The sequence below is a fragment of the Felis catus genome, chromosome A2 (genome assembly GCF_018350175.1).
Source record: "Felis catus isolate Fca126 chromosome A2, F.catus_Fca126_mat1.0, whole genome shotgun sequence".
NCBI classification, from domain to species: Eukaryota; Metazoa; Chordata; class Mammalia; order Carnivora; family Felidae; genus Felis; species Felis catus.
In genome coordinates, this window is record NC_058369.1 from 19,557,536 (window position 1) to 19,585,137 (window position 27,602).

The 27,602-nt window shown below is 52.6% G+C and overlaps 1 protein-coding gene and 1 pseudogene across 3 annotated transcripts in view; one reads left to right on the plus strand and one right to left on the minus strand.

The window, feature by feature from the left end:
• Positions 1-2,592: 2,592 nt before the first annotated feature.
• MAPKAPK3 (MAPK activated protein kinase 3) overlaps positions 2,593-27,602 on the plus strand; it is a 28,224-nt gene continuing 3,214 nt past the window's right edge. The window contains exons 1-7 of one of the 3 annotated variants that reach the window (XM_045050652.1): positions 2,593-2,745; positions 3,017-3,293; positions 22,282-22,421; positions 23,606-23,670; positions 24,140-24,219; positions 26,008-26,131; positions 27,236-27,380. In XM_045050652.1, the coding sequence (XP_044906587.1) occupies positions 3,069-3,293; positions 22,282-22,421; positions 23,606-23,670; positions 24,140-24,219; positions 26,008-26,131; positions 27,236-27,380 (779 nt within the window). In that variant the 5' untranslated portion in view covers positions 2,593-2,745; positions 3,017-3,068. The remainder of the gene's footprint in view (positions 2,746-3,016; positions 3,294-22,281; positions 22,422-23,605; positions 23,671-24,139; positions 24,220-26,007; positions 26,132-27,235; positions 27,381-27,602) is intronic. The other 2 variants (XM_023249100.2, XM_045050655.1) reach the window with 2 other exon arrangements.
• Positions 14,880-15,543, minus strand: LOC102902375 (annotated as a pseudogene).

Below are 27,602 nucleotides of genomic sequence, written 5' to 3' on the forward strand. Positions count from 1 at the left end.
ACAAGATGGGTCAGTCACAATAATACCAGCAGTGCCTTCCTCAAAGTCTGGCTTATTTGGTCTCTCTACTCTCATCATTTGCAGCCTCTCCTCCCCCTGAAGGACAGTTCACATGCGTATGTGTGTAGGGGATATATTTAGCCCTCTCCTCCTCTCCCCACACTCACTGGACCTCTTTGCCACTGTAAGCTATTCCAAAGGCCTCAGCCCTAGACTTCTTGGACATACAGCTATCATGGAGGACTGTGTGGCAAAGTCTGCCACCATGAACCCACCCCTGCCCAGCCATCCCAAATGCTGAATTCTCCTATCAGTGTGCAGGTGGTTGCTGGAAAATGAGCAGCTAAGGGAAACCACACCTTCTGACTCTCTTGGATTAAATGAGCAGTTGCAAAACATTTGTCTGTGATGGACCTACATGGGAAATGTGTGTGCTTTTGTAAGCGCTGGCATTGGTTATGGAGACTGCAAGAGGACAGGCATCACCAGTGCTTACTTTTTACATTTCCCTATGGTTTGAATTTATTATAACAACCAAGTTTTACTTATGCAATTAAATTTTAATTAAAAGAGATAAGTTAAAAAATACAATTATAAAATGTTTAGAATAATTGTAATCTAATTCCATTTTTAGAAAATAAGATATCTCAGCAACTACAGCATACACTGAGATAACTTTGGCTGGGACAAGGAGCCACCCTCAGCTGCCTAGCACTCTGCTTTTGAGTGGGACCCTGCTTGTCCAGAATGAGATCTTGCTCAGCTTTGGGCACCTGGCCCAAACCAATCACCTCCAGAGGGAGGATCCTTCTCCAGTCTCCAAGCTGCAGAAGTTTCCAGATCACAGGGCTTCCTCCAAGGCTCTGAGATCTTGGATCAGATTCTTAAGTGGGACTCAGGGAGAGAGATTCTGGGTCCAGCTAGGCATAAATGTGTGTATGTGTGTGGTGTGCATGTGCATGCCCATGTGTCTGTACACATGTGTACATATTTGTGCATTTGTGTGCATATTTGAACATATGTGAGAGCATATTTGTACATGTGGATGTAGGAATGGGGCAGGGAGGCACAGGGGAGGAGAGCATCATTTGAGGGTAAGAGCTGGGCCCTGGAGTTGTTCTTCAGGGGTTGGGATGGAGACTCTGCCATGACAGCTACTGATCTTAGGCAGGTTGCTTGATCTCTAGGGCTTGTCTGTCTTGTAGGCTGTGTGGGATGTGTTTAGCCCTGCCTACTCTGGTTCCAGTGAGGTCATGGAGTGCCCAGGTAGAACACCCACACAGTGTCTAGTCCAAAAGAAGGGTTCAGTACGGTCAGTTGAGGTCATCATCAGGGCCTCTGCTTCACTGAACTCTGCTAGCTTGAAGAGTGTTTCAAGGAGACAGGTCAGAGCCCTGGGCACTTTCCTCCAGCACAGCAGGTTCCAGCTCTCCAGGAACTGCTCTGAAGAGCCTTGGACCTACAGGACCCCAGGAATCCACGTGCACCTACGTGCGTATTTGTGCTGGGGCATGCATGGGAGGTGGGTGAGAGCGCTAGTCCGGCCCAATCCCAAAGTCAGAAGGACTCAGAGACACCTACGGGTGGGACCTAGGCTGTGCCTGCAGTTATGCCAGTGGCCTGTAGATGGCAGCAGAGGCCCGCGCAGAGATCATGACCCAAGGCTCCCTTTCCCAGTACCAAGTGAACCACTTTGTTCCAGTCCCTCAGTCTGAGGGTTGGGGAGTGAGAGGGGTGTGCTGGTGTAGTGCAGATTAGTCCCAGGAGAGAACAACACCCACTGCGACTCTAGACAAGTTGTTTCCTCTCAGGGGTCCTCAGTTTCCTCATCTGTGAAATGAGGTGTTTAACAGCCTGTGATGGGAAAACTATCAAAATACCTAAGGTATAAAATGGGCTCAGAATAGAGACCTAAATGTGGAAGGGAGCACCACATAGCCAAAGAGTATCTGGGGTGGGAGGAGGCGATTTTGTAAACACGATACCAAAAGCTCAAACCAGAAGGTGAAAAGTTGATGGATCTGACAAACGGGAATTTAGGATATCTGGTCTAAGGACGCTTCATCCCAAACGGGGGGGGGGGGGGGGGGAGGGGGAAAGCCACGGATATGAGCAGGAGATGCACAGAAGGCGAGAGACACCCAGAGCCCACAGGGATGGGAAAAACGCGAATCACAACGAAATGCCATTTCACGTGGCTCCATGGCAAAAATTAAGACTTTAGGTAACGCTGGCGGTGGGCCACCACTAAGGAAGTCGCAAGCCTTACAAGCCTTGCTAGAGGGCCGCCTGGCAGCGTGCAGAGAAAACGCCCGACTCAAGTGGCTTCCTGTGGCTCCAAGAGAAACTGCGCTGTCACTTCGTAGGTCGCTGGTAAGCTCCGGGGCTCTCACTGCCCTCGCGGTCCCGGGGCCCGGGAGCTTAGGAGGTTTCCGCTCTCCTTCGGGAAGCCACGCCCCCTATTTCCGTCGGGGCTCAGGGGCGGGGCCCGCCGGAGGCTCCCTCCACGCCCGGTCCTGCCAGGGCCCGCCTGGCCCTTTAAGGCTGACCAAGCCCGGCCTCAAGTCGGGGACGCGCGGGGCGGGAGGGGGGGGGGCGTGGAGGAAAGGAGGGGGGCGGTCACGTGGGCCGCCGGCGGCGCGACTCGGCTCTAGGCGCTCGCGGCCGCTGGCTCCCGGGACCGCGGTCCCTGCCCCTCGCCGGCGCCGCAGCCAGGTACTCTGCTGTCAGATACGCCCTTGCCAGGTACGCCCTCATAGGGCCCCCTCCACCTCCCTCTCCCAGAACCTCACGGTCACTTGGCGCCCGACCCTTTACCCTCTAGTCAGGTGTCAGGCCGGACTCCCTAGTGCTTGGTTGTGCGACCACCCCTCCTGCCTCGCCTCTGTACTCTCCCGCAGTTCGTCCCGAACTCCCGGCCCCGTCCACGACCCGCAGCCCAGACAGGCTCTAGGGCTCCAATATTGGGGTGTATTGGAGGAGTCTGAGAGGAACTCATTCTTCCCTTCTCCCTCAGGTGGCCCTGGACGCGCCAGGCTGGGGTCGCCTCTGAGCGCCCCGCGGGGGCCATGGATGACGAGACAGCAGAGGAGCAGGGGGGCCCCGCGCCACCGCAGGGTGCACCCTGCGGACACGGCTCAACTGGCGCTCCTGCCCTCGGGGGGCGGAGGGAGCCCAAGAAGTACGCAGTGACCGATGACTACCAGTTGTCCAAGCAGGTGCTGGGCCTGGGTGTGAACGGCAAGGTGCTGGAGTGCTTCCACAGGCGTACTGGGCAGAAGTGTGCCCTGAAGGTCAGTGACCCCTCCTGGGTGACTCGGAGGGCCCAACAGCAGAGGCTTGTGGGTGCACATATGCCCAGGACCCCTGCTAAGCTTCTTATGATCAGTATCTCCTTTCATCTTTACACTACCTTGTAAGGTCAGGCTCCTGGTCCTCCTTGCTTTACTGGTGGGGAAGTCGAGGCTCAGCTTAGCTAAACTCAGGATGTCCCTGAGAGCAAGGGGTGGAGTCAGTGTGAGTAGAGTCTGCTCTACCCGGAAGCAGGGAAGGAGCGGTTCCTGACTCTGGGGTTAGGGCTGGCTGGGCTTCTGTGTTCCGGCAGGGAGTGGGGGTGGGGGGGTGGGGGCTTACTCAGCTTGGTTGTTCCTTCCATGAGAAACTCTTCTTCTCTTTCTCCTCCCCCCACCCTTCCTACTCCCCTCTCCTCTTCTTCTTTCTCATGAGAAGCTCTTCTGACTGGAATGAATCTGAGTTTCCTTCTGCCTGAGGCTGAGTCCCCACCAAGGCTTGGGGTGGGGCTGCTTTCTCCTATGGCCCCTGCCTGCCTGGGCTGGAGGGGTGGGAAACTCCCAGGGCTGGCTGGTGGGTAAGGATGGTGCCCATCACGTCTGTGAGCAGGAAGCTGCTGATGGGCTCCAGCTGAGTCACCGGCCCCATGTTGAAAGGGGCAGGCCCTGCTTCAAGCCTGACCCACCCTGGTTCCTGGGCAGAGGGTGGGCCAGCCATCTATTCATGTCACACCACAGCCTCCCCTGGAGGCCTGGCTAAGAACTCACTGATACAGGTGGAATCCAGGGAGTTCTGGAGGTGGTTGATCTAGCCACATAGTTCTGGCTTAAGTCACTTAGTTCTTGGCCCAGGACCCTGCCTCATACCCAGAATGCCTTGAATCTGTCATCACTGGGAAGTTCACTCCATTGTGGTTTGTGCCAGTGGCCACCTGGATGGGTAGATCATGGCAAGGAGAGCAGTTTTGGAGGTTAGAATACAGCAAAGGATCTTCTCATTTTACAGACATTGCAATTATGAGCTTGAGTGCAGGGTTCTGCAGACGTGGCTCTAATCTCTGGCCTGCATTTGCCAACTCTGTGACCTTGGACTAGGTCCTGGACTCTGGAAACCAGGTTTCTGCCTCTGTTCAGGGGGAAAGATAAGGGGTTTATGTGAGCTTGGAATGTGATGGTGCCTGTAGAGTAATTGGTACTGGGTCTGGTGCAGGCCTGGAGAGGCTACGGGACTTATTTAGGGTACAGTGTCTGCAAGTAACTGAGCAGGGACCTGGGCCCAGCTCCTTGTGTCTTTCTTAGGGGCACTGGGGCTGATAGGATGGGTCTGGAGGTGGCTGGTCTGGGCTGGCAAGGCTGAGTCTCAGGCACAGCTTCTTCACCTACTAACCCAGTAGTGAAGTGGGGTTTGGGGTCCTCCTCTGAGTCCTTTGAGGGGGAAGTGGCTGTTCTCAGTGGGGAGTTTCCACCTCTTCCCTCAGCACCATCATAGCTCTCTCACCTCTTATGAGGTCAGGGGCAGTTTGGGTAGGCAAGGGGCCAAATGAGGCCAGAGAACCTCTTCTTAATACCAAGCCTTTGGCCCTGTGTGCCAAGGCTGAGTTCTGACCAGCCCCTATGGTGTTCCAGATGCTGTGAGCGAGGCAGGGATAGAGGGGGAGGCCAGAGATTGTGGGCCCAGGCAGCACCGCTTTAAGCAGAGCTGGGTCTAGGCCCTTCCCCATAGATGCTGTGTTTGACAAATGACTTGGGGGGGGGAACTTCTGACTACAACAGTTTCCAAAGCACTTCCTCTTGAATCTAGGGCTTCAATGCTTTCTCTGTTCTGGACTGTGAACTAGGACAGGCCTAGAATAAATTCTCCTGCTGTACCCCTTTAGGCTTTATGGGTGAATATGGCTAGGGCTACTGCCTTGGAACCTTCAGGACCTGGCCCTAAGTTGGCCCTCAAGGGGTACATGGATTAGATGTGGGCCCCACTCCAACACTTTCCTTTTCTTGCCCCCAGCCCCCTTCCAGTGACCAAGTCTGGAAGTTTCTACCATCTGGCAGGTCTTTACCATCTTCCAAGATGGCACTAGTACAACCTCTGGCACATCGTATGTGTACTGTGAGTGGTGGCTCTAACTTTGAGGAAGAGGGTGGCATTTTTTTGCTTAGCCTCTACCCCCTGCCATCTCTGCCCTTCTTGGTGGTCCAGGCCAAGTGCCCTGGCCTCTCTCCATGCCTGTCCTCTTGGCCTTGTTGTACAAGATGGCAGATAGTGCTTACCCTGAAGCCTGGAATGTAGCAGGCCCTCATCAAACAGGAAGAGTTGTGGTCAATGTCCTGTAGCCGTTGCTATTCTCTGGGGGCCCTGGAGGAGCAGGCTCCTCCCCGGGGAGCTGGGCCTCTTCCCCTTTCCCTCAGCTCCTGACACTGCTGTGGTTTATCTTGGCTTCACTCACACTCAGCTATTCTCTCTTGAGGCCAGTTTCTGCTGCTGGCAGGTCCTTCCACTCTTCAGTCCCCCCTAAGCACTTGCTGCAGTCCCGTTGGCAGGACCTAGAGGACTGCCCGCCAAGCATGGGGGGCAGGGGACTGCCTCCTACTGACCTCCTGCCTACGCCTCCTTCTAGGCCTACCTAATGAAACAGTATGCCTCAGTTTCACTCCTAACTGGGCACAGCCTTGTATATCTGTCCCCCATTAGTCACCCCACCACATTTGAGACACAACCCTTCAATCCTCATCACATATGTGAAAATTGTGACCTGGAGTCTGTGGTCAGAAATCATGTAGCTTGATTAAGATTATAGCAGAGGCCAGAATCTCTTCCCCTCCTGATTTCCTGCCCAGCCCACTTGTGGTCCTCTGCCTCAGGGCAGGCAGAAGTAGCCATGGCACTTAGATAAATAAAAACCTAAAAAGCTTTGAGAAGACAGAGGGGTTCTGCATGCGGAAGAAGTGGATTCTTCTTTCCTACCACTGCTCTCTGGGCTCTGGGGCTAGGGGCCCTCCTCTCTGACCACTGAGTATGTTGGAGGCCCCAGGGCTCCCAGTGCCCTCCTCTTCCCTTCTTCTTCAAATAGAATGGAGTGGTGGGGTGCTGGGTCCCCATGCCAGGGAGTTCCCCACATTGTTCCATGGGTGGGGCTGGCCTGTTGAAGCTGGTGCTGTGGAGCTGGATTTGAGGCTGGGTGGGGCCACCAGGCAGGCCGGTACTTTCTCATTTGGCAGCAGCCACCCCCTCACCTACCAACTCCAGACCGGTCAGATCAGCCTTGGCGGGGCCATTTGTTACCGAGTCAACAAGTCAGGAAGCATGTGGAGGGGTCGGCAGTCCTGTGCAAAGGAGTCCCCAGTAGGGCTTTCACTGTGCCCAACCACCTCCCCCACCCCCACCCCAGGCCGTCCCTCTCCTGGAAGGAAAGAATTTGAGGAGCTCATGTGCTACCATGCTGGTAGAAAGTTCTGAACTGCCAGAGGTGGGCAATTTGCTGTTTAAACAAAGATTCTAGGAAAGGCATCAAACCCTAAAACCTGCAAATAGTGGAGTTTTTGGCAGAGATTGTTTGAGCTGCTTCGTACCTGCCCATGCATTTGCAAGCTGTGCTCAAAGCCTAAACTGCTGCTGGGACTGCCAGGGTCTTCCCACCCTATCCAGGAGCTGACACAGTCTTTAGGCCTTGATGCTGCAGATTCTAATATTCTCAAAAATGGCCAACAGTTTCCCAGACTGTTCTGATGGGTCCTATCCCCAATGCATGAGATGTGTTATGTTACCTAATTCTTGTCATTCCCATTTTATGGACAAAATTGTTGCTATTCAGCAAGGCGAATGACTTGCCCAAGATGCACAGCTGACGAGTGGCAGGACTGTGACGTGAGCCCAGGCAGTTTGATGCCAGAGTCTTAGCATTTAAGTCACCCTGTGCCTCATGATAGTTTATGGGGACAGGGGATGGTTTCTAAGACTTGGCCCCTGGAAGGGTGCTGTCATCATCTTCCGTGGTTCCACTGGGAGCCCTGATAGCCCCAGCTGGGCCCCAAGTGATGCTGCTGGTATTTGTCTCTATCTGCCCAGCTCTCCTCACTGTGTAAGACTGTCTGCTTGTGAGCAGACAAGTAGTCCTGCAGGCCAGCACACAAGGGCCATGACGGCTGTGGGACTGCCTCAGAAAGGTTGTGTGGTTTGTCTCAAGCCTTTTGAGTCTCAGACAAGCCCAGCCCAGCAGAGTCCAGGCTGCCACAGGCAGGAAGTCAGGTTGGTGAGTGGGCGAGAGGAAACTGTGTCAGGGCTGGGCCAGCCAGGGTAGACTTCCTGGAAGAGACCGCCAGCTTTAATCCAGGCCTCTGATCTGAGAAGGATGTGGATGACAGAGGAGGGCACGGGGTGTGTGTGACAGCATGCTGGTTTGGACAGCTCAACACCTACCAGCTCAACACACTACTCACAGTCGTGTGTCCTGGCAGGACGTGGCTGACCTCAGCAGGGCAGGTGTCCAGACCCCAATAAACCCTGGGGAGCCATAGAGGGACTGAGGGCTCTGTGGAAGAAGGGCCTTGAGAAAGGGCAGCCACTTTCCCTCTCCATTTGCCCACAACTCAGATTCATACCTCACCCCTAGGGGCCTCTGTCTATCTTTGGTATCCTTCCTCACAAAGTGGGCAAAAATCCTCCCTCCTTCCCCCAGAGCTTTCTTTCGTAACATCATCAGAACCATTGTAGAGCACTGTTGCTCAGGGTGCTCGAGGAGCTTCTGGGTCACCTGGGCTGTCATTCAGTTCAGGCTGTGTGGGAAGCGCCCGGTCTCTGTAACGACAGAGGTCTGTCGTGTCTCTGCTGAGGTTTGTACTTGGGGAAGTGAGTTCCCTGCATGGATCCCTCATCTTTCTCTCCAAGGGCCTCCTTGGGATATCATCATGGGATACCCCTGTGAGTGGGCAGCAGGTGGAGCATCTGGCTTTGCAGTCCCCCCACCTCCTTTGGTTCCAGCCTCGTGACTGGCTGCCATGTGTCCAAAGGTGATGGTCACCAGGCAAGAGCTGAAGACTGCAGTCAGCCGTAGGTGTGGTAAGAGTGTGCACCAAGCCCTCCTGCATGGGTGGGTCTCCTGCTCTTAGGACAATAAGAACATGGCTTTCACTGGCTCCCGTGATTCTCTAGGAGAATTTTGGTTCTGCTGGCCTGCTCCTGTCTGTTCAAGATCTTATGTGTTCCCACATGAGAGGCTGCCTGGGGTTGAGAGAGAGCAAGGCTCTGGGCTTGAAATCCTTCCTTCCACCTTCTCCCTGAGTGACCCTGGACAAAAAGGCACTTTTGGAATCTTTTGCAAAATCATCATCTCTGTGGTGTACTTGAACCCTGAGTTTGAACATGTGGCCGGAAGGAAGATTCAGTCTTGGTGGCTGTACCTATCTCTGTGTTCCTGCTATGATACAGCACAGGCCAGTAGACACTCTTAGAGGGCAGAACTCTCATTTGGGGCTGCTTGAGTGCATTTTTTGGTGGCGTGTTATCAGTCTTTATGAGGACTCCCTTGGGCTCATCTTGCACCTTCGGGAAGCCAGCCCTTTGTGGGGTGAGAAAGAATAGTGTGAAAGGAACTTTGTATCCTGGACTCCCCCACCCCCTACCCTCCCACCCTTTTGGAATTAAGTGGATTAGGCCCTGTGTGATTGTGAATAAAGTCCTGCTGCTGGGAACCATGGGGGTTTTGCTTAGAGCAGGAGTATGAGAGGAGGCTGCTGCTTGGGGGAATAAGGAGCCTCAGGAGGCCTTTTTAGCACTGGACAGGCCAGAGATGCTGAGAATATTGATTTTGGGTTTTTTTGTGGGTTTGGTATTAGGGTTGCGTTTTTTTTTTTTTTTTTAAGGCTAGGGCTTTGTCCTTGCTGCTTTCTCTTTATGGCACTTTCTGTTCTGTCTCGTCCATTTCTTCTTTCCCCTCTCTGTTTCTCCTGCTGTCACTTAGTCCTTCCCCTCTCTCACCTTGCCACTTTCTCTCTGAGGAGTTTCAGGCTTAGCTGGGCCTCTTCTCTGCAGCCCACAGGCTGAGGGCAGGCATAGGACAGATGGGGCTGGGCGGGTGCTGGGAATTCATCCTAGTCACTCTGAAAGTCTCCCCCCAACAGGGTAGGGTAGGTGTAGGGCAGGAAAGAGGAGCATCTGGCTGTGCCCATGCCACTCACAATGTCCCCTCCTGCTGCTGGCCTTGACCAGTTGCTGGTGGCCTTGGCAGCCAGAGCAGTGGAGTCAGGAACATTTGGGCCAAGCTTGTAACCCGAGGTGTCTTCTGTGGAGTGTGGGAAGTTAGTTTCAACTGTGGCCTCCACCTTTGGGTCTTCTTTTATGGCTCAGTGGTTTGAGACTTTTGCTCAGGACAACAGTGTGAGACCAGGAGCACTGTGACTCCCAAAGATTCTCTGGCTGAGACTGAGGAGAGGAGCTGGGGTCTGAGCCAGGGCCTCAGAGCCAGTGGGAGGAACTTGTGGAGAGTCTGGGAGGGCTTGAATGTTAGATGCAACCTACCTCTACTCTAGAAGCCAATACTGTCTATGGGCTGCCCCATACTAGCTGGGATGAGCACCCCAGAACATCTGACTCTCTAGCCTGCACCCTGAACCTGACCCCCTCACCTCACTGACCCTCAGAGGCTATTTTCAGGGGTGTAATGGGCCAGGGCCTGGAGCTGCCACACTCATCACCCCATTCCTAAGGGTTCAGCCTCCAACAAGGGGCTCACAACTTGTTCTGTAGGTGTTCCCCCAACATAAAGTTTAATCCCCCTTCTCAGGCTGTGACAGAGGGACTGGCAAGTACTCTCCATGCTCTCTGGCAGGCAGTGGCACACAGAGTAGGAGTTGGGGGTGGGGGATGGGATAAGAGCACCCACTTATCCCTTGAGTGCTTCCCACACACTAACCACAAACAGAAGAATCTAAGAATGGGTTGTATCACTCCAGTGTCATGGATGCAGAGACCGAGACTCAGAAAGGCAAAGTAACTCACTCAGAGTCACCGAGCAGGGGCATGCCCTGGCTGGGCTGGAACCCTTGGCCTGTGGGCAGCCAAGTTGTGGCTCGCAGCTATCCCTGGGGATCAGGAGCCAGACCTCTCTCCTAGGTCGCAGTCTACCCATCTATAAGATGAGGAGCTGGCTGCTCTGCTTGACAAGGTCCCCCGCTTCTAGCAGTGAAGACTTTTTTGGTGGGCAGTGATCGTGGGCAGTGCTGGGGAAGCAGACAGGCAGGTAGTGGCACAAGTAGACAGGCAGCGTGGAGACTGGCTAGAGGGGGCCCCAAGATGCCACTCCTGAGCTAGCTAGTAAATGTGCCAGGGGAACAGTCAGCTGTGTGACAGGGACAGGAGCTCTGGGGTTATGACTCAGCTTTGAAGACCTTTTTCCACTGTACTCCATTGCCCAGTTCAAGCCTTTAGTCAGGCTGAGCCTGTACCAGGGTGCATCTTTACCCTAGGGAGGCCTGAGAGAATGGGGATGAGTCACTGTTTGCCCATTCCTATGACAGGAGTGTCCCTCAGTGCTGCCAGGTTACTACCCTAGTCTCTCAGAGGACTTCCCCTTCCTCATGGCTATGGCTCCATGGCATGATCAGAGACCAGGAGAATTTCCCAGAAGCTGGCTGGGTCTGGGAACCCTCAGAGCCCTCTAGCTGAACAGGAGCAGAAGAGAGAGAGGGGCTGGCGGGGGGCGGGGTGGTGGTGCTAGGGGGCACCAATGGAGATTGGAAGCCACTTGCCCCTGCCTCTCCTGGGAGAAGACTGAGTAACGTAATGGATGCCTGTGCTCACCCAAGCCTGTGTGGGGAGCTGCAGGGACATGGATGAAGCCAAGTGAATTGAGAGCGATGCCAGCAGATACAGTGTTGGCTGTTGGCTTCAGGAAGAGCAGGTCTGGGGGATGGAGTTAGAAGTTTCCCTAGGGTCTTTGCACTGTGCCTCTTGGAGTAGTCCAATATGTCCCCCCTCCTGTCTCCCACACACATTTATTCCTTTGTTATCTTTGTGACATCTCCAGGGGGACAGAATCTCAGGGGTGCTGAATCTCCTATCTCTAGGGCTGGCCAGGGGCATGGCCTGCTGGGTGCCCTGGCCATATCCTCACTTGCCTTGGTCACCTTTTGCTTAGGGAAGGTGGCCACTGCCCTCTGTAGCCCCAGCAGCTATGTAGGCATCACTGTGGCACAATGTGGGACACACACTGGCTGAGGTGGGAGTCTTCGTGAGGAGGGACCATTGAAGGAACATTCCTTCTGAGGTTAGAATAAAACATTTGTATTTGCTGAAATCTTCCAGTCTTAGGGTGAAAATGTCTCATTTTTACACTGTCATAGGAGAAATAGAACCAGGGTAATGTTTCACTAATTATGTAGCTGATTTTGACAGAAAAATGCTTTTTTCCTCTAAGAAGTTAAAGGAGGATAATAGAACCTGTACCCTCTGAGTATGTACTCAGGGACCTCACAAGGCACCTCAGCTCCTCCCCCCAAACCCCCCACTGTCAGAAGGCTGTGGGCAGAATGCTGGGATCTGATACCTGCCTGGGGCAAAGGGAGTTCTTGTCCTGCCACTTCATGTGTAATCTCTAAGCGGGGTGTGTTTGTGTGAAGGTTGTAGCTCTCTCTGGGCCCCTATTTCCACCTGTGAAGTAGATGTTGGTAGTCCCAGACCAGCCTGTCCTCCTGTCCCCATTGCCACGTGTGAGGAGCCTGCACACCACAGATGGGGAACTGGGGCTCAGAGAAATTAAGGAATAAGCCCCAAGGTCACTGCACATTTTGCAGAAGGGGACTTTGCTCAAAAGGATGTATGGAGGACTTGAGGGTGTAAAGGTGGCTTCCACTTGAGGGAGTGAAGATATGCCTCTCCTCTAGTCTGCCAAGCTGAGAGCTGGGTGAGTTCCCTGGCTTGGGTCCCCAGCTCTCCACCTTGCTTCTCCACCTGCCCCCAGGATCTCTCCCCTGAGATTAGCCTTCTCATCCTCTCACCACCAGGAAGGGTCTTTCCCCTCCTCACTGAGCTTTTCACAGCAAAACAGAATCCATAGACTCTTGATTTTTCATTAATTTTTGCAAAGCTAGGTCTAATCCTGCCCCTCTCAGGATTTGAGACCATTTTCTGTGACCTGCTGGATTCCAGAGGCTGGGATCCCTCTGGGTGCCAGAGGCTGCATCTGGATTTCCCCAAGTTTTGAAGAACAGGGACATGAAGAGTGTGGGGCCACCTGAGGGCAGACCCAGGGGAATCCTGAAGCCAAGCAAACCTTGAAGCCCATATCCACTCAGTATGCACTTGGTACTGTGCTAATCTAAGCCCTCTGTGTATTCTCATTCCATCTTCATGGCCATCTGGGAACTTGCATACTGTCACTGTTCCCATTTTCCAGATTGGACCAGTGAGGTTCAGAGAGGTTGAATGGTCTGCCCAAAGCTTATAGGCAAGTGGAGGGTGGAAGCGACCTCTGCTTCTGGCATCCGGGTCTGTCTGACCTGGAGTCCCATGCCCATAGCTAGTCTTTCATACTACATGGCTCCCAGCCTAGGGTACTGGGATCTCTGGGCTTGCCCAGCCCACACTTATGTTCCTGTTGTCTCTGTCCCTCCCTGCCGTGGAGCCCAGCTCAGCTCTCTCTTTCTGGAAGCATTCTTCCCCTCTCCCACCCATCTCCACCTCTCCCCAGACCTGGCACTTCTGCCTTTGTTTCCAGGTTGTCTGTAGCTGGTGGGAAACAGATAAACTGAGGCCATCAAAATTTAGCAAATTGAAGGAGTCTTGCGTTCCTGACTCAACAATTTCCAAATGTGTGTCAGATCTCCTGTCCGCAGAGGTTCCTGGGAAGACAGCCAGCTTGGAGCCTCAGCCACCCTCTCCCATCCTAGGGAGATGGTCAGGGAAGCTCCCAGCTTATCAGCTGTCCTACCCTCGTCCCCGCACTTCACTCCCTGTGATCAGGTGCTCTGGCCTTGGCCTAGAAGGGGGTTATTTGGAGGCTCCCCTTATTCCTAGGCTCCCTTGGCTAGGCTTCCCCACCTTGCCTGCTCTGCCAGGTTCTGGATCTAGAAAGAAAAGAAACGGGAGAGAAGGAGCCAGGACTAGTTCCCTAGGGCTTATATCCTCACCAAGTACCCTAATTTGCAATAACTCATCAATAAACCCCAAAATCCTTGAGGACAGACTGCCTGTGGATGCATTCCCAGCCCTATCTCTGGGTCTAGCCCTCAGGCAGGGCCAGTAAATATTTGCAGAAGTAGGGAAGGGATTTGTAAAATGGGCAGGCCTCCCTGAGCATGAGGGTTGAATCTTGGTTCCCAAAAGACTCCTGGATGCCAGAGGTGGCTTACATATGTAAGCCATGAGACCCCGAGAAGCCCCAAAACCTCCCTGAGCCTGAGTCTCCTCGGCCACTGTTACAATAACCACCAAGTGGCAGAGCCTAGTCTAGACCCCAGGGTATGGGGCCAAACCCCACATATGAAAGGAGCAAAACAGCTCTCTGCGTGGTCCCCACTGCCTAGATACCAGCAGGCAGGTTCAAGTCCTGACTGTCACTGCCCAGCTGTGTGACTTTGGGCAAGTCACCTAACCTCTCAGAATCACCGTTTCTCCACAGTTAAAAGGATGAAACTGGTTCTTCTCATGATATGGTGAGCACTGAATGAGGTGATGTCTATGACCAAACGCTGTGGCCAACACACCGCTGGCCGAGCACCAGGGAGACAGTTGTCGTGAAGGGGTTGCTAAAACTGATCTGACTCTATCAGTCCCCGAGCATCCAGCTGGGGCCTGGGCATTTGGGGTCTGTGGTGTCATGCAAGCTGACCTCCCTGGAACTTAGCCTCTGAGGAGGAGAGGTAAATGGACAGGGCAAGTGGAGGACAAGATATGGTCAGAACTTAATGAAGTGAGGTCTGATCTGGCATGAAGCCAACTAATGCATAGCTGCAGAATTGGTTCCATTAGCTCCTTTAATGAGCTACAAAAGCTGGGGAAATGAGTGTGTGAGAGAATAATGGCACACGTCTGATGCTCTAATTCGAAGCTGTGGCTAAAAAGTTAGATTTGACACTGCCGGCACCTCTCCAAACAGCACTAGTGTCCTTGGATGGGGATGGGAGTGGGGGAGTGGAGGCAGTGAGTGAGGGGGAAGAGGGGCATGGCTCTGGCTTTATAAGAAGATACTGAGGCCTTAAGAAGGAAATTCCTGCTTCTGAATCCTGAACTTGAGGTCAATCCATCCCATCCCATGTCTGAGGCTATGGCTACCATTCTGAGTGGACAGAGCAGCTTGCAAGGGTCAGGGGCTAGCAGGGGTGGCCCTCATTGGTGTTAGCAGCACAAGGCAGGGGTGGTCTCAACAGCTGGCTATAAAATGAATCTTGCCATTCCAGTGGCATGTGTTTCTCATAAAATTAGAGATCTGTCACCATGGGAAAAAAATAATACCAAATAATCAGACTGGGAGCCAGAAGGGATCTTAGATATGGCTGAGTTGAACATTCTTGTCAAAGAGGGAATGTGGTAAGTTCAAAGTGTGTGTATTTATTTATTTATTTGTTTATGAATGTCTTAAATTTTTAGTCCTTTCTTTACAGGTTACCTAGACCACTTTTGATTAAGAAAACTGTAGAAAGTAAGTGCCACAAGCAAATGCCAGGCGGTGGCACGTGTCAATTTTCCACAGAGTCCTGCTTTGCGGGGTGTCTGAATGTGCTGCTCGGGGTCTCCACTTACATTTGTTGGAGTCAGTTGCGGCAGAGTTAAGTCCACAGGTCGCTTCTCCCCATATTTATTTGTAAAGTCTTCAGTGTTCTTACAGAATTTTTTACGGTCCTTAGAGTATTCTTCAGCTAGATCAGCCCGAAGTGGTACATGGGCTGGGGGTCGTTCACCAGTGCTCTGAGGGACTGGATTACTTGGTCGGTTTTGGTTGCTGGCTTCCAGTTTTCAGCACTAATTACCGGCAGACAGACCTGCCCCTTTTCATTGATGTTTGGGTGATAGATCTTTGTTTTAAATATGATCTTCGGTGGTTTGAATGGGTACTCTGCTGGAAAGTTTATTTTGATTCTGAAGACCCCCTTATCATATGGAGGGTTGTCAGGAACAATAAGCCCTTGCCAAGTCAATAAATTAGCTTCATCAACCTGGATGTTCCGGAAGCTTTTCATTCCACATTTGCGGATTTCTTCAAGCTCCTTCATCAGCCTCCTGCCGGCTGCCATCTTGGATCTGGTGCTGCTTCAAAGTGCTTTTTCTTATCCATAGCCTCTCTCTGTAGAGAATAGAGGTTTCCCCACAGTGAACAAACTGTGATTTTAAAACCTGTATTTTCCTATAACATTCTGTCCAATTCTGCTGCCCGAGTGTTGGGTGTTGAACATGATGTAATCAATAGCCCAGAAATGCAGCTCTTCAGCATTCTGGTCTGCCCTTGCCTGAGGCTGGGACTAGACCTCCAAGTGGGAGAATATGTGATAGGGGTTAGGGACATACCAGTCCTTCTACCTCTCTCTTTTCCATACTCTGGCACAGAACAAAGCTGAGATTCCCCAGAAAATAAAGGGTCTGGTGATGTTATCTCAGCCTCCTGGTGGATGTGCCAGGCTACAATGCCAAGTGCTGGCCTTAGTCTTTAGGAGGGAGTTTATTATCAGATAGTTTCATGCGAATCTTTCTGTATCTTGGAAAATTATTGTCAAAGGCGTTTTCAGAATGTAACACTTTTCCCTCATGTAAGGTCTGATGCAGAATCCCTTTAAGAATTTGGTCTTGGAGGGGTGCCTGGGTGACTCAGTTGGTTATGCATCTGACTTTGGCTCAGGTCATGATCTCACTATTTGTGAGTTCAAGCCCCACATTGGGCTCTGTGCTGACAGCTCAGAGCCTGGAGCCTGCTTTGGATTCTGTGTCTCCCTCTCTCTCTGCCCCTCCACCACTCTTGCTCTGTCTCTGTCTCTCTCAAAAAAATAAACATTGAAAAAATAAAAAATAAAAATCTTAAAAAAGAAAAAGAATTTCGTCTTGAAAAAAGTTCAAGGAATGTCTGTGCTTCTCTTCATGGGGTGATAAAAGCAGCAGAACCTATCTGGTTTTCTTCTTTGCCCAAACTCCCAGGAAGCTCAGAATTAAATTGTATTTTCAGTTGTAGTTATGAGTTAGTTACATGGGTGTCTGGTATATTTAATTTTTCTCTTCATTCTAAAGAGAATCTGATGTTTTTTGTTTTATTTGTCATGCTTTAGGATTATAAAATGCCTGAAATCATGTTGTCAAATGAATAGAGGAGTGGAAATAATAGACTTCTAGTGGCTCACTGGACAGTGAGAACAACTGGATACCTGGCTTCCAGGAGATTCCCTTTGCTGTAAGAATGATGTCTCTCAAGCCGTGGGTTGTCAAGAACTCCAGAGTTAATATTTCTTAATTTGTTAGTGCCTCACTGATGGGAGAGATTGCAAGCCAGCTCTCTTTCCCCGGAAGGAGTGGGTGTTCCCCTAGAGGCCACACAGCAGCTTGGCCCAGGCTGCAGGTTAACTGGCTGGGAGTGTGGGGGTTGGGGTGGGGTGGGGGAGGCTGCCTGTCCAGGCTGGTGGCCTTGGGACTTCCTGTGTGTGAGACAGATGGAGATAGTGTGAACACTTTTACCTGAGAAGAGCCCAGCCCTGGGGTTAGCTGGATGTGGACACTAGATATGTGGGTGAGCATATGGGCCTGGGTGGATGGCCTTTCTGGGGCTGGGAGGTGGCGGTAGTAGGGTGTTGGGGCTTGTCCCAAAACTGCGTCTTCACAGAGCCACTGCAGACATCCCAGCTCTGTTTGATGCCCTAGGAAAGCAGACAGAGTGCTTTTACAGCTCTGGGCAACGTGAGGTGATGCAAAAGATGGGGCCTCAGTGAGAGAGGAGGTCTGAGCAGAGGGGTCGGGGCTTGGTCACCTGCTTGGGCAAGGCTGTCACAGATTGAGTTGTGGTAGCAAGACCTCCAGTCTTTCTTGGGCACCCCTCTGTGTCCAGTACTCTGGTAGGCACTTCAGAGAGATAGAAAATGTTGGATGAATAGATGGACAGATGGGTGGTTCCCATCTCTAGGGGTTCAGAGTCACTATTGCAGGGAATGGAGACACATGCATACCCACAGCCCCTCACTTGCACACTTCCCCCACCCCCCATGCTCCCTATACCCATACACCCTCAGGGAAACACCCCTATACATGCATGTACCCATGTTCCCGTGCACATCTCTACACACACCCCTGCTCTCACACACACCTATGCACACATTTATTTCAGAACAAGTTTCCCGAGTCTTGTAAGCAGTAGTTTTGGCCAGTGCCTCTTCAACTTGGTGTCACCCCCTCCTCCCATTTCCCCTAGGGGAGGGGTTGTCTGGACACTCTCTCAAAAGTCCCTTCTCCTCCCTGTTCAGCCTTGCCACACTCCAGCTTGGTGGCCCCAGGGCAGTGACTTCATCTTCCTGAACTTCTCTTTCCTCAGTCTATAAATTGGGGTTGCTGGTCCCGCCCTGCTTGCCTCATAGGGCAGCACCAGCATTCCCATGAGATAAGGGGAAAGAGAGCGTTTTGTCAACTACAAATTGTTTTCCAAACAGTCAAATGTTGCTATTGCTTTCCCAGCTCCTGAACTCAGGACCTCCTCCATCTACACGTGAAGCCTGTCCTTGGGTGGGACGGAACACAGCAGGGAGGGAGAGAGGGAGCCTGGCCAGTCCCAAGGCTCCCATTCCACCTGGTGCCGCTGGAGGGGCATGGGCCCCGCTGCCTGAACCTTTGTCAGGGTCTACTGTCTGCTGGGGTTGCCAGGGATCTTGGCCATTTTGCTGTAGGGTCTGGGGACAATTTGGCAATGGAGAGTGAGGGAGAAGGGAGAGGTGGAAACTGCTTCATCAAAGCCTGAGTCTGGAGTGGTGTCATTTGTTCAAGGATATGTCATCTCAGATTTGATGCTCATCTACCTGTGGTGGGGGCCCTCACCTCAAGTACAGCCAGGAGCCCGCCCTTAGGAGAAAGCCAGGGTTCCGTCTCACAGGTATTTGGGTGCCTGCTGGGCATAGCTGGAGCTGCCCAGGAACCATCACTGACACTTAGTTTTGGTGGACCCCTGGGGGGTCCAGGGGACATGGGATGGGAGTGAGGCAAGGGTGGGGGATCTGCTGAGGTGACTACCCCCCTTCTTTTCTTCCTGGCTGTGACTAGGGACCAGGTGACCCCCATGAGGTTCAGGTATTTGGATAGGTGTCCGTGGAGACTCAGGGGCTGCTCCATGAAGGCAGTGATGTGGGAGTGGGGCTGTGGTAGTTACTTTGCAAGGAGCTTCTGATCTTTGCACCTCTGAACCTCTGAGAGATTCCCTTCTCCCAATCTAGCCCAAACCCCATAGTTTCTCTCTGTGAGAAACTGAGGCCCAGAGGCGCAAAGGAACCACCCAAGGTCACACTGAGAGTAAGAGTAGAACCTGAGCCTCCTATATCTTACCCCTGTGCTCATTTCTATGCCTGGGAAAAAGGGGCTCTTGCTTGGAGACATCTTTTATGAAGGATTGTATGGACTCATGTACCTGCATGACTGAAGCCAGTTTATAGCAATAGCCTGTGGGCTGGAGCAGTCAGGATGGGCTCCTTGGAAGAGGTGGTAAAATCTGGTTCACCATTTGTTGAGCTTTCCTGGGTCCTCCTCAATTTAATCTTATTCTGTCCTCATGGTGAGTTGTGAGGGTTTCATCCTCTTATCTCCACTTTCTAGGTTTACTTGTTCAATAAATATACAAGTATTATCTGAGCCAGTACTCTGTGCCAGGCCCAGAAACTGGGACCCACAGGTGACCAGGCAGATTGGCCATGCTCTTGTGGGCCCACAGTCTCATGAGGGAGGCAGCATGCTGCCAGCCTGGCTGGGGAATCAGCCGTGTGGCCTGGGACCAGTTACTTTCCCTCTCTGTGCCTCCATTTCTCAGCTAAAGAATGGTGATAACAAAACCCCTTGCTCCTAACATTTATAAAGTGCTCAGAACAGAGCCAGGCACATTGAAAGTGCAATATCTATATGTGTGTGTTTGTTTAAAGAGTTATCAAAGGAACAAGCTAATTGTAGGTTGTGAGCCAGTGCTGCACAGGAGGGAGGTAAAAAGGGTGATGACGTGGGAGCTTGCTGGGGAGCTGGAAGTGTTTCTATCTTGATGGGGGGTGTGGGTCACGGGGGTGTGCAGCTGTCAAAACTCATTGAGCTGGGCTCTTGAGACCTGTGCATTTTACTGTATGTGAAGTATACCTTAATGAGCAAAACACATGTATAAAAAAAGAAAAAGGGTGAAGGGAGAATGAGGAACTCTTGAGGTCCTCTTTAGTCGGGGTGGTCAGGGAGGGCTTCTGAGAAGAGGTGACATTGGGGGGACTCCTGGAAGAGGAGAAGGCTCTGGCTATGGAGAAGAAAGATGAGGAAACTGAGGCTCTAAGAGGTTTGGGGCCACACTCAAAGCCAACCCAAGGGATTAAGAGTGACAGCCCAGGAGATTTCTTGATAGCTGGGCCTGGGTGGGACCAGGTCCATGGCTCTGGCCCCTGTGATCTCCCCTGCAGAGAAGTCAGTGGAGGCATTTATTGTGTCTTCTGGGGGCAGCCATATCTCCACCCCTGTGCCTGTTCTCAGGGCCTTGGCACTAAGAAAAGGACTATTTTAATCCGTGTGGGAAATGGGTTCCTAAATATGGACTGAGTAGGGTGGGAGCCATTCAGAGGCTCCAACTCAGGGCAGCTCCACCTGCTCCTCCACCTCAGCAAAGCACAGGGTACAGTCTTAGGCCATGAGGCCCTCTGGCCCTCCTTGGCCATCCACTCCCTTCCCCCCACTCTCTCCCACACCTCCCTTCTAGCACTGTGCCCACCCGCCCGTCTTTTGTTTGTTCAGGAGCTCAGTGTTTTCTGTTGGCCCCAGCCAGGGACCTGCAGCTGGACCTGCCCTGCCTCTTCTCTAAAACTGCTTTCAGCCTGATTGGAGGTACAGAGGCAAAAACCACAGGGGGAGGTGCTGGGAGGTCTTTGCAGACAAGGAGACATCTGAGCTGAGCCCAGAAGTTTCCTCAAAAAGAGGGAGTTGGCCCAATGGGGAAGGAGAGGGGCAATGGTGCATGTGGCATAGGCATAGAGTAAGGCTGTTTGGGCTTGGTAAGTACATTATTCTGACCAGAACAGGAAGGGTTGGGAGCCAAAGGTAGCAGGCAATGAGAGGAAGGCAAGCCCTGAATGGCAGGGGAGGTGGTGGCTATTATTTGGAGCCATGGGGGAGGGGATTTAAGGGGTTGGGGCAAGGATAGGTCGGGCCGAGGACCTCACTAGGAGTGTTCCAGCTGTGCGCTTGGGATTTTATGAGAGAAGAGAGAGGACTCTGGTGTAGGAGTGAGATGCTAGTAGCAGGGCAGAGTGAAGAGGGGGTCCTGGAGCCAGTCTGAAGACCCCTCCAGGACACAATCAAGTCAGACCAGACTGGGCAAGAGATAGCAAGGGGCAGGGAGAAGTGTAAGGAGGCCACACAGAAAAGAGGTGTAGAGGGAACAGAGCAGGGACGGAGGATGGTACATCTTGGGTCCTGTGGCTAAAACTGGGGTACCCCTGGCTACAGCCACCTCAGGTAGTGTGGTGAGTGGGAGTGACTGAGCCCCTGCCTCCAGCACTGCAAGCAAGAGTCTGGTACTCAGGAGCTGTGTGGGCAGAGAACTGAGGGATGTTCTGGGAGGCAAAGGCAGTGTGAGCAAAGGACCCATGGTTTCCAGGCTGGGAGTCTGCCTACAGCAGCCTCCATGCACACCCCCACCCTGGACTGGTTAATGGAGCAAGGACCCCAAAACTGGTGGAGGGGCTTGCCCAGCTCCCTGCACCCCCAGGCTAGGTCGTGGTTAGCTGCTGCAGAAATGGGGGAACAGCTATGGGGCAGCAGGCATGAGAGCCTACTGCCTTCCTCTGTGCTCCTGTCTACCTTAGCCTAGAGAGCTTGGTCCCAGAGCTGTTCTTCACAGTGCCCTGCAGAGGGGAAGGCAAGGCCAGGGATGGTACAGGGTCCTGCAGGTACTGAGCAAGATGAAACTGCTCTGAGCTGTAGGCTTGAATTCTGACCCTGGTCCTCAACCCTGATCAACTAGGAAACAAATGGGGCTGGGTCTCAGGTGAGCAGCCCTGTGGGGAGATGGTTTGTCCCTGTTCTCCACATTCTGGACCACCTCACCCCGCATGCTGACTTCTCCTCCTCCCCTATACCTCCTCTGAGCAGGACCACTCCGGGAGGCCTTGCTCATTTCCAGCAACTGGCATTATGGTTGGCAGCCATAGCCTAGGGCTGAGTTAACCTGAATGAGGATCCTGATGCCCGCCCACCCGCCACCTGCCTTGCTGTGATGCATCCTGTAGGGATGACTCTGTTATTACTCCATTTTACTGAGTTGTGGGCTTTGACTTGGAGCTGTGAATGTTTGCCTGAGGTCATACTGAGTCACTGGGAGAATTCAGCCCCAAACTCAGGCCTCATCTGACCAGGATGTTACCTCCCTCAACTAGGGTGCCCCCTGCCCCCAGACACTACCTATGGGTCTACAACTCTTGTGCCATAACATTGCAAAAGTGCAGCTCGAGGGATGTGTGGCCCCTGACCTGGGGTCTCATACCTGATGTGTGATTTGCTTACAAAGCCCACTCAACTCCCACTTCCCTGGCTGCCCTGGAGAAGGCATGCAGGGCTTCTCTAGCCTCTGAGTCTTTCTAAGCTGTCAGCTACCCCCAGGGCCTTCCTGTGGCCATTGGACCACAAATCAGAGAAACCTAGATTCAAATCCTCATTCTTCCCTTTATAAGATGGGTGACTTTGGGCAGGTCACAGGCCTCTCTGAGCTTATGTATTCTTGTCTGCAAAGTGAGGGCAGTGGCACTATCTGGGTGGCTGCTGGAGAAGTGGGCTGTGAGCCTGACACTTTCTGTGCCTACCTGCCCTCAGCTCCTGTATGACAGCCCCAAGGCCCGGCAGGAGGTGGACCACCACTGGCAGGCCTCAGGAGGCCCCCACATCGTGCGCATCCTGGACGTGTATGAGAACATGCATCACAGCAAGCGCTGTCTCCTCATCGTCATGGAATGGTATGCTGGCCTCATTGGTACTCCTGTGGCCCCCAGGCTCCCACCATTCTTCTAGGGGCCCTCTCTGCTCTTCAGATAGCAGCTATGGGAGGCACTCCAGCCCTTGAGGAGTAATGGAGGGGCAGCTTCAGGCATTGCCCATAGAGCTGTGCAGGTGCTAGCCACAAGGCCGTTCCCACAAGGATGGGAAGGGAACCATGGGGGCTCCAATTTGGCTTCCCTGAGTGTGATTTCACTTTGGGAAGAGGGGCTGGAAGAGTTGTCAGAGAAAGCCGCCAAGTCCTGATTGTGGGTCAGGGGAGATTTGTGGGGGAAGCAGGACACACACAGTCACCTCCTCGGTTTGTACTCCTGTGGTCCCTCCAGATACTGGGAGCCAGTGGCCTCTTCTACCTTGGGCTTCTACCAATAGCACTGTGGCTCAACCCTAGCCTTCCTCAGACCCTGGGCCTCGTGTCTACACCTCAAGCTCCTCCCCACCTACCTTTAAGTCCTTCCTCATCCTATAGGTTAACAGCTCTTGAGTCAGATTTGGGGTTCAGATCCTGGCTCTACTACCCACTGGCTGTGTGATTTTAGATAGCCCTTAACCTCTCTGAATTTTTGTAACTGCCATGTAAAATGTGGAGGAAGATCTAAATGTAGTATTCACCCTGTACCTGACTCCATTCTAAATGCTCCATGTGTATTGCTTATTCAATCTGTGCAACTCTGTGACACTGGTGCTATAAATCCCATTTTACAAAAGAGGAAGCTGAGGCACAGAGAGGTAAAGGGACCAGCCCTGGGTCACATAGCAGTGCACGTGAAGGGTTTGCCCAGGGTACAACACCCTGTAGGTGTTCAGAAAGCTGTTGTCATGATGATGACAATTGACATCTCCTCCCTTATATGAAGAAGCTGAGGCTTGGATGGAGGTTTGGGCTGCCCAAGCCTCAACCAGATGGGGGCAGTGATCCTGGTGAGGATCCCTGGGGAGCCCACCCTATTTCTAAGAGTCCAGTTAAACCCACCCAAGCTGATGGCCCACTATGCACCAAGTTCTTCAAGGCACGAGGAGGCTGATGCTGACTGTTTCCAGGGGCAGAGCGACAGGGCCTGAGGTCTGGGCCTGTGATTCAGAGCAGGGGCAGGCTGACACTTGATTAGCCCGCTCCCTGCTTACAGTCACTTTTCTCTTCTAGCATGGAAGGTGGTGAGCTATTCAGCCGGATTCAGGAGCGTGGCGACCAGGCTTTCACTGAGAGAGGTATGTGCATGCAGCTGGACCAGAGGGGGTGTTCCAACAGAGATGAGTCACAAAAAGTTGCTGTGTGATGCTGGGCAAGGCCCTACTCCTCTCTGTGCCTCAGTCTATGCAGCTGAATAAGAGATGGTGGGATAGAGTGTTCATCCTCCCAAGGAGTTCCATGAATTCAAAATACCTTGTCAGAGATGGACTCTTCATGGCTTTGGGATGGAGGCCTCAAAGCCTCTTGGTGCCAATGAGCATCTCAGCTGGGAAGAGGTAGCCCAGGCCTGAGGAAAGAGGTAGAGGGGGACTGTGCTTTCTACCCCCAGAGGAAATTAGGATGAATGGGGGTGAGGGTATAGGATGGGTGTCCTGGGTGGCAGGACTGCTATCACCATCTTGTGCTATTCCAGGGGGGTGATAGGGTGGGGGCCCCAGGCTGCTCGACTTTTGACTGGCATCACTGCCCCCTCCTCTATGTCTGCAGAAGCTGCAGGAATCATGCGGGATATTGGCACTGCCATCCAGTTCCTGCACAGCCGGAACATCGCCCACCGAGACGTCAAGGTGAGGCTCTAGGACCCAGGTTGGGGGACCAGAGAAGGGAGTACACAACCCTCAATGGCTCCCAGTACCCACTAGATGGAGGCGAGTTTCCTTGATCAGCATTCAAAGCCTCTGCCCCCTGGCCCAGACTGCTCTTCTCAGCCACTTCTCCCATGGTTTCAGCATATTCCTTCTGCTCTAGCCAGATGGGTCTCCTTGTTTCTTTTAAACACTGTGTAATCCCAGTAGGCTTAAGCATAAATGAGTGCTTGCCTCAAGCCAGTAGACACTGACAAGCATGTTGTTTAATTCTCATATAACCCTGTGAGATAGGAGCCATTACCCATTTTACAGATGAGGAAGACAGGTCTCAGAGAGAGATTGTACCTTGCCTAAGCCTGCACAGATGCCACACTGGGATTCATTCATTCTTTCTTTCAGCAAGGACTTTTATGAACATGCAATGTACCAGGTCTCAGACAGGGACTGCCTGACACTGTTGTGGCTTCTGTGAAGTAACAGCCATAGTTTTGGTAGATTAGGCCCTCTAACGCCAGCATTTTAAGGGAAAGAAGCCATTTGCTGGGAGGCAAGGAGGAACCAGTTGAAGTAGTCCCAGCTCCTGGGTCTGTTTGCCCTTTCAGTGGATGGGATTCAGACACTTTCTAGAGGTTCAGCTCTCCAAATGTCCTATCTAGGGAGGACTGGGTCCTATAGGTCATCAGGATTGGATGCATAAAATGCAAACCGCATGAAGCAGTCCTACACACATATGTATACACGTGCCAGCCACCATCAGAGCAGAATCTGTGAGTCCTGAGCCCTCTACCCCAGGCTTAGAGCATCACCCTGAGGCTTACTTCCTCCTGAGACTGGGCAGAGAGGAGTGGAGGGCCCAGCTACAACATCAGGCTCCTCCTCTGGCTGAGTACTGCCAGTCCATTTATCTTTTGATTCTGGATACACATGGAGCCAGGACAGACTCACCTTCTGAACCCTTGCTTTATTTTGGCCCTGGCTTCCTTTTTTTCCCAAGGAGAGAAAAGCCTTCTTTAGAGGTGACTCCCTTGAATAAACTAAACATGCTTTCCTGCTTTCATCCCAATCCAAGATCAGATCATCTCAAATAGAACTGGAGAAAAAGCTTTCACTGGCTCCAAACTGGAGCTCCATCCAATACCGTGTCCTTTTACCCCAGCTCTGCTTGAGGGTCTCTCCTTTCCTCCAGAGCCCTAGGTCCTACCTATTCATTAAAAACCAGCTTCAGGACTGCCTCCTCCATGCAGACCTCCCCGCTTCTCTTTTCCTCAGGCTCTCTGTGCTTTGCAACCAGGAAGAACAGCCTCTGTGCAGCTCCTGGGGCCTAAGTGGTGGGGGCTTTCTTCCTGAGCAACCTCGGGCAGGGCTGCCCTGCTCACTTGTTCCAGGTTGGGCACAGGACATGGGCTTGGCAACATGACAGCCTACCTTGCCCCAGAACCTTCATTTTGGTATTTCATGGCAGCATTACCAACACAGGCTTCAAAGTTCCTGCCCCTGGGCTCTGTGTGGCACTTGGCTTTTCACAGCTTTGGCTGCACACCTGCCTCTGTTTCCCTTCTGTGAAAGGAGGCATTACCTCCCAGCCACCTTTGTCTTCTCCATATTTGGCCCACATTGTTGGTAACCAGGGCCCCGGTCTTTTTAGTGAGATGGAGCTGGTTCCTCCTGAATGGATTGGGGTGAAGGAAGTCTGCCTGAAGATCATTTTGGGACTCTGCCCCTGCTTGGTGCCTAACTCCAGACCAATGTTTTATCTTCCTGGCCCAGCCTGAAAACCTGCTCTACACGTCCAAGGAGAAAGATGCAGTACTCAAGCTCACTGACTTTGGCTTTGCCAAGGAGACCACCCAAAATGCCCTGCAGACACCCTGCTACACTCCCTATTATGTGGGTGAGTCCTTGGGATATGGTTTGTATGTCCCTACTCCCACTGGACCCTGCTGTGGTGTGGGGCAGCCTATGGGTTGCAGAAGCCAAAGGGTTAAAGCCCAGTAAGGAGGGAGGAAAGGATTCTATGGAGGCGGTGACGTGGGGGGCCGGAGGCTGCAAAAATATTCTCCCAAACTTCAGCTTCTGCTTTTGAAAATAGATCCAGGAAAATTCTGGCTGTGGCCTGTGAGCTGAATGACATCACAGCAGCTCTAAATATATACGTGATAAAAGGCTGCCATCAGCTCGGGACGGAGCCCAACCGAGGTTGTTTTTCTCCAGTTTTTATCTTCCTGGGATTCATATTCACAAAGTAGGCAGTCCTCCCCTATCACATTAGAAGGATACAGGGCACCAGCCACTTGTCTTGAGGGAGAGGGTCCCTTAGACGAGGGCATGGACGGGATTTGGGGGTGTCACATACTCATGCTTCCAGAGAAGCTCCCTGCTCCCTTGTGAGTGGGAAGCCCAGATCTGGAAAGTGTCCCTACTGTGAGAGAGGGGTGATGACTCTATTTACAGAGGGCTCTTTTCTCTCAGGGAGGCCTTCCAAGAGAGCTGCTGAAGGGGTGGGGAACCCTTGAGACAGCTGAAACGGTATCCTGTTTACCAGGATGTGTTTTGCAGTATTTTGGCTTGGAAATCTTCTGGCCTGCCCATCATTGCACAGGTGGGAAGAACAAGGCCCCATGGGATGGTAGCCAAGCTGAAAGTGGAAACCAGAGCCCTACCCTTGGCCCCTCCTTGCCCGTGATCTAGGCTGTACATTTAGGGAGACAAGGGACACAGAGCAGCTGGTGGCCTGAGGCCCTTCACCTGTGGCTGGACTCCACCAAATCCCAGACTGACCTTCTCTCCCTCTCCTCCCTCACCAAGGCTGATATTGGCCCGAAGAAGCTAGGAAGCTATCATTCTTTACAGCCCAGCCTAAAAGCGGGTTTATTTTTTCTGGGAGCCGTTTTTCCTCCCCCAACTTCACACACATGCTGCCTTCCCAGAAGGTGCCAGACACCAGTCTGCTCTGCCCCACCCCCCAGCCCAGGCACCTGCTCCCCACCTTTCTCAGGCTTCAGGCTCCTATCTGGGCTCCAAGACCTTTGGGCTGAGAGCCCTCCTGTGCCCTCTGCCCTGCTAGCTCCTGAAGTCTTGGGTCCAGAGAAGTATGACAAGTCGTGTGACATGTGGTCCCTGGGCGTCATCATGTACATCCTGTGAGTACCACCACCTTTACCCCTATACTACCTCCTCATATCCTCAGAACCACTTCTGCTCTGCCCCCCTCAAACCTTTGGTGAACCTTGAGTGGGTCATTCTTCATGCAGGCTGCCCTTCCCTTTTGGTCAGGGGACACCCCTCCTTCAGGCTGCCTGAAGGTCTCTCCTTGCCAAGGGCAGATGGCATTCCTAGCATGACCCCAGAGTCCAGAGGGCTGG